Source organism: Gastrolobium bilobum, unplaced genomic scaffold (assembly GCF_033153095.1).
Source record: "Gastrolobium bilobum isolate Gb01-03AN ecotype WA unplaced genomic scaffold, APGP_CSIRO_Gbil_v1 utg34888, whole genome shotgun sequence".
NCBI classification, from domain to species: Eukaryota; Viridiplantae; Streptophyta; class Magnoliopsida; order Fabales; family Fabaceae; genus Gastrolobium; species Gastrolobium bilobum.
In genome coordinates, this window is record NW_026895886.1 from 71,328 (window position 1) to 77,787 (window position 6,460).

General features: G+C 32.7%; 1 protein-coding gene across 3 annotated transcripts; it reads right to left on the reverse strand.

Annotated features, from left to right (window-relative positions):
- Positions 1–1,285: 1,285 nt before the first annotated feature.
- LOC133296604 (protein GRAVITROPIC IN THE LIGHT 1-like) lies at positions 1,286–5,796 on the reverse strand. 3 transcript variants are annotated; one of them, XM_061495626.1, is made up of 4 exons: positions 5,651–5,796; positions 5,430–5,488; positions 5,031–5,173; positions 1,286–3,103 (listed from the first exon to the last, which is right to left on the reverse strand). In XM_061495626.1, exon 4 carries the CDS (start codon positions 3,101–3,103, stop codon positions 1,730–1,732), a length of 1,374 nt encoding a protein of 457 aa, XP_061351610.1. In that variant the 5' UTR covers positions 5,031–5,173; positions 5,430–5,488; positions 5,651–5,796; the 3' UTR covers positions 1,286–1,729. The 3 variants fall into 3 exon arrangements, with proteins under 3 accessions (XP_061351610.1, XP_061351611.1, XP_061351612.1); XM_061495627.1 differs by lacking the exon at positions 5,430–5,488; XM_061495628.1 differs by lacking the exon at positions 5,031–5,173.
- Between the last annotated feature and the right edge of the window lie 664 nt (positions 5,797–6,460).

Sequence of the window (6,460 nt, forward strand, 5' to 3'; positions counted from 1 at the left end):
AATGCCCAATTGATAGTTGAAAGACATTTTGCATCTTTTGTTTTTAGTTTTAAATAATTAATGATTTAAAGACTAAATTAATATTTAAATATTTCTTATTAAAGGGTGTATTAATATTTATTATAAACGTTAAGAAGTCAAATTGATCTTTAAAATCTTTAAAAGATTAATTTAATTTCAAAAATTAAATAGGACCTCCTTTAATGAAAAAGTGATGCCGCTTTTTACACTGTATAGATTTAGAGGCATCTGCGCTACATAAATAGCAATAATAATATAAATAATTAAATTATTTGTCCATTTTTTTTAAAAAAAAAATATTTTATTTTTAAAAATTGCACTTTTCTCTTACAAAATTAACAGATGTTTACATTTTAAGCCTATTTTAACAAAAAAAGCTATCTCAAATAATTTTTCTTAGTTATATAACTCCTACCTAATTTAATATCTCCATTACTAACTTTTAAAATTTTAAAAATTGAATAAAATTCAAGAACAAATTGTACAAATGTCTTAAATTTCATTTTATCTTTTAAAATTTTAATATTGAATATACTAATAATACTGAGTAGGGTGTTCGCGGTCTGAATTGAATTAGTTTTGAAGCAAAAATTATCCAATTCAATTCCTTAGATTTGATTATTTAATTATCCATTAGTTTTTTTTTTTTAAATCTAATCAAATCCAATCCAATTTTATTGGGTTTGGATTGGATCCGTTTTCGATTTTACGAAAAATTTAAAATTTCAATCATACAAATTGCTATCTATAAATTATAAACCATTGAAAAATTCAAATGTTCAAATTAAAATACATTTTAAAATTCATGAATAATTAAAATAGATTAATAAAACAAAAAACTAAAACAAAATAATTTGCTATTAATAACACTCAAAATTTCAAGTTTACAAAATAACAAAATTTCAAGTAACCATATTTCATAAATACATAATACATTGAATCAGTTTAAATTTAATCAATTTTCACCAAATAAATCAAAAATCAATCCAATCCAATCCAATTAAAATATGCAAAAAAGGTTTCAATTTTTGATTTTTCAATTTTTGATTAATTTAGTTATCAGTTTTATGATTCAGACACAGCAATTTGGATTAATTAATGAACACCCCAAATACTGAGTCACAAAAAGAAAAAAAGAAAAAATCCACCTTAAAAAACTCATCTATAGCTACTTACCACTTGTAAGAGACATTTGCATTGAAATAAAATAAGATATCATTTTCATTTATTAAGAGTAACATTTTTCAAGATAGAGGACGTGCTTGAGTTAGCCAAAAGAGAATCAGTAGTAAGGAGATCAAAGAGGGACTGAGAAGAACAAACAAACGAAGATAAAAAAAAAAGAGGATAATTAAATTACCACCTACATTATTATGTACATATGCAATGTATAGTAACGATGCATAACATATCCCTGCCACAGATCTACTTATATCAGCAAAATTTGGCAGCATGTCTTCGATTAAACTAGATAAATACAAAGAAACTAAAAAAAGAGAGGAGGGGTAGTTCCCAATGCAATGGTTCACGCGCTTTGCTTTTCAAATTAAACCAATGGACAAATGAACCTATCCAGAGATCAGTCCCCACAACACAGCACAGGCCATGTCCTTCACACCGTCCAAAAGTTTCAACTCAAAAAGAATGGCTTCCAGTTCAACCTACTGTGTTGTGGGGTCAGTGACTCATCAATGCCAAATACCAGTTGCTACAACCTTTTCTTTGAGGAAGTGAATTTTTTTACTTTGGTTTGGTGCTGTGAGAGGTAAACTTGGCACTGTATAAAAGTTTTACCTATCCTAAACCCTGGAACTACAGTAAAAGCAACCTGTGGCTCAGATTCCTCAGCCATTTCATCATTTACACTCTCCATGTACACATCAGAGAATCTACATCCCTTCCCCACTTGAAAGATTGAAGCTTGAGGCTCAAAAGAGAAGGCTAAGCAATGTAGAAGCCATACCCTCTTAGCCATATCAGCAAACAATGTGAAGAAGTTAGTGTCAGGAAATTCTCCAGCATTCAGCAGGTTCCTCTGGCTCAGGTTACCAAAAAATGATGCCTCCATTTTGGTATGAACAAGTCTCAGGTACTTGACCCTACAAAATTTTGCAAATGGTGATCTTGGATTCCCAGCAAGAAATTCCTTTGCTTTGACAGATTTTAACTCATTGAAACTCCCAAAGAACACTTGTTGCTTATTTCTATCTGGAAGAGACTCATTAGGGAGAGAGAAATTAGGCAAGTTGAAAGAATCAAACATCTCCCTGCAAACAAAGGACTCAATTGCAAAACACTTGTGATCTTCTTTCAAGTAAACCACATTCTGTTCAATGGCATTAACAGCAGCATCAATATCCCAACCAGAAGATCTCATCTCATTCACAATCAACTTCACAAAGCTTCTTATGGACCTAACTGTGTGGCGAAGAACAGCAATTAAATGGCTAGGACTGAGTCCTGAAACATGGAGATCATCAAGAACAGATAATGACCCACTTTTACTTAACCTTTTCTCAATGGATCTGTTCTGATTATTAGCTTCCTCTAACTTCTCTCTAAGAAATATAATCTCAGATTCCTTGAGCCTCACCTGTGGCTCCAACTTCTTTCTCATGATCTCATATGTTTTTATAACATTCAGCAGCTCCTTTGATTCAGCTTCAAGAATTGCTCTCTCTGGTGAAGGATCAAACTCCTTTTTCAAGAAACATTGCTTTAGTTTAGACAAGGTCTTCAAATCTGAGATTAGCAATCTATCAGCAACTTGAATTCCATCTGGGTCATAAGGAGATTGAGCATACTGTAGCTGAGCATATGAAGCTTTTACAGCTGAAATGTTAGCAAAAATTTTTGCAAGCAAAGCTTCTGTGGCCATTATTTTCTGAAGCTCTTCATCTTCTTTGTTTACTGAACTCTTACCCGTACTTTCTTCATCGTTGGGATTTGCATCCACTTTAACATTCTTCAGTCCATTATCTGGTGCGATTCCACTCAGTGCTCTAACATGAAAAACCTTAGCAAAGGTGCGAGCCAATTTACTCTTGCTTGCTGTTACTTCTGATGGCTTGACGTGTTCCATCTGCAGAAATTTTACAAATATTGCAAATGAAGATGAAAACAGTGATATGTATTCAAGTGTTTAAAAAAGACTAATAAGGGGAATAAAGCTACAAGACGATGGTGATCATGATGAGTATGTTCAGCAAAAGAAAAAAGCAATATGCTTTAACGCTTAGATCGAGGCCTTTAATGGAGGCTGGAATTTTGGGTTTTTTTTTTTCATCTATAACTTGTTTGCATACTTTCAAAAGCATCAAAGAGTCATTTCCAAAACAAGCATATTTAGAAGACAAGGACGCTACAAATTAGGACTGAAGACATGATCAACATATGAATTAAAAATTCATTAATTTATAATGTATCCACGTAATAATAGGCATCTTGTCCGAGGTGGCAATTTTGAAAACATGGTCTTGTATATCAAGCTAAAGCAGAACAGAAGATTCAGTAATTGAACCATAACTTAGAATGTGTACATGGTTCTGCAAAAATGAAAAAGTTTTATACTGAGAAAAAGTAAAGCTTCATGCCCAAATTAACATCAACTCCCAGCAAAAAAAAAAAAGTCCTTATTTCTACATATTTTATTGTGATTTTACAAATTTATTAGGCAAGAGGGCAAGATTGGTGCAGAGGTAAAATTACTCCTTGTTAAAGAAAGGTTTTGAACCCCCTTTGCACTGCATAATCCTTGTTTGGTTTCCTAAAGTTTCGCTTCAAAGAGCAAAAGAGAATTGGCCCATCAGTGAGAGTAGTAATCATAGTGATCATCAACACTACCCTATTCACTTCCCATGTTTTGCAAACGCAAATTCAGTCATAATCCACAACATCAAAGGAATAATAAAATTCGAAAATAAACTCAAGTATACTACTTTTGTTGGGTAATCATTACTTGTTGTAATTATGATTATTTTAGTAACCATTACAAAAACTGACAATTGGTTTGGTTTCTTTTTTATTAAAAAAAATATATATCTTTGTCTGATTCATAATCCTTAGGATTCCCTGAATTCTTCATATTTAACATGAAGAAGATCTGGCTCCGCAATCAGTAGTTGGCCCTCTGTGTCTTTAACAGGACCCTTATCAAAGTGAATATCTGACACACAACTTTTAACTTCACTATCATGACTACGAGAGAAAATGGATCACATCCCATTACTAGATAGGAGAAGAGATACCTATCCATACCACTCAATAAAAACCCACCAGTTGTGGTTCATAAATATCATATTCTATTGAACAAACAGAAGCCATAAAATAAATAGATATATAGACACTGTGATGATTGTACTTAAAAGACTCATTCATCTTTCAAACATATTTTGATCTTCCCCGTGACTAAATTCACAGCCTCAGGGCACATATGCTGGATAAAACTGTACCTGAATACACTACACAAGAACAAACAACATTTTTCACTGCCATTCACGGTTTCCTCCCACTACTGTCATTTCAACATCCACTATTACAGACAATTCACATGGCTCTTATAAAAAAAAGTCAAAAGCATACAAGATGAGATTCTTTGGCGCTTTCAAAATCTACCAGACACAGGACATGTAACCTTATAAAGCACAACATTAGACGATGGGACCTCAAAAACATTATAACTCAGTTCCGTTTTTCTCCAAAAATGCCAACCTTTTTCAACAGTTTAAAAAAACAGAAGTCGTTATCTTTGACAAAGAATGTGTATTTATCATGCCAACAATCCACATAAACATGAAACGAGACTGATAAAAGTAAGCATTTTTATGGTTGTGGTATGTGATCACAACCAACAATTTTTTTTTTTATTGGTTAGATGCTAAACACTAAGCAATTTTAAAACCCAGAAAGATTAAAGTAATAACATTAAGAGAAAATCACAACCACTTACAGCTTAACCACATATCAAACAAAAGACCATTGATTTGAAATATCAAGGGAATTCAGTGTACCTTAAAAAGTATCTCAAGAAATTAGGAGTGAACGAAGATGTTAACTTCTCCTCATAGAGAAACGTAAATCTCAAGAAAACAAAGTTAGAACAGAACAAGTCAAATATATGATATCATATATATTGATCTCCAAGTGAAATACCCTGCAAAACAAAACACCCACAAAAGGAAAGAAAAAACAATCAAAAAAAGAAGAAACACTTTTCTCCAAAACACACACACAAAACACATGAAACGTAAACAATATGAGCGCTGGCTACAAACTCACAGAAACCAAGATGATGATTAAAACCATAAAAAGATAATCAAAACGTGTTTGTTGAACAAGTACAAGAGATGAAAACGCGTTCAAAAGATAACATATTTCCTTTTAAAAGATTATAAAAACACCGACTTTACCTTCAAAACAGCACCGCCAAAACCCCCAAAAGTTTATGATTCTGTCTCGTCCTCTATATCTATTTAATACGGTGATATAAAGAAGAAACAGTCAACAATGGAAGAAGAAGAATGAATGAATGACACCAACCAACAAAAAAAGAAAGACAAAAAATAAAAAAATAAAAAAGGTTATTTGAGTTTCATAGAAACTGATTGAATGAAAAAGAAAAAAGACCCACTTGGCTCTGTATTCCAATCTCTTCAAAGATTTGATGCTGTGTTTCTTCTCAGGCTCTGTGGTTTCTTGTTCTTCTCTCAGTTTAGAAAAACTTGTCCTTGTCGCTCTCTGAACTAGAGACTAATGGGTTCATAGGTGATTTGTGTTTGTGCGCGTGTTTTCTTTTTCTTTCTTTATTTTATTTTAACCCTTTCACACGTACAGAAATACCATAGCTGTAGGAGAGAGAAAAAATCTACAGCGAGAGATTTTCGATGTGAGAGAAAGTGTGTGAGATTACCAAAAAGGACAGGGATTGAGATATGTTCCGACCTGACAGACACTCACTCGGCATTGGGAATACTGCAGTGTCGTGTCGCTTTCGGTAATTTTAAGGTTACTTTTATAACCTTAGGCTTTGGCGATATTACATGTTCCAAGATTGGACGTACGAGGAGATTTTCTAGGGCGGGAAGGGTATTCTTGGAATTTAGAGAAATATAATTATGCCTTGTGTATAAATACTGAGATACTCCATTTAAAATGTTGTAATAATATGAAATTATGCTTTTCAGATTATTATTTTTATAAAAGAAATACATAAACAGAATAAAATATGTTGGAGTTCTTTCGATCCGGGCTACCGAAAAGTAGATGTATCTTGTTAGTATAGGTAGTACCAATTAATTCTTATAAGTCATTCATAATTGTATCGTCCCATACCAGCACAATCTCTGGAATCCCTCTCTTTCGAGTGTTGATTCGATTCATTTGTTCATGAACCCCCAAGCTGCAAGATTTTGGCATGAGCCGCTCATTGTCTGTGTCGTTT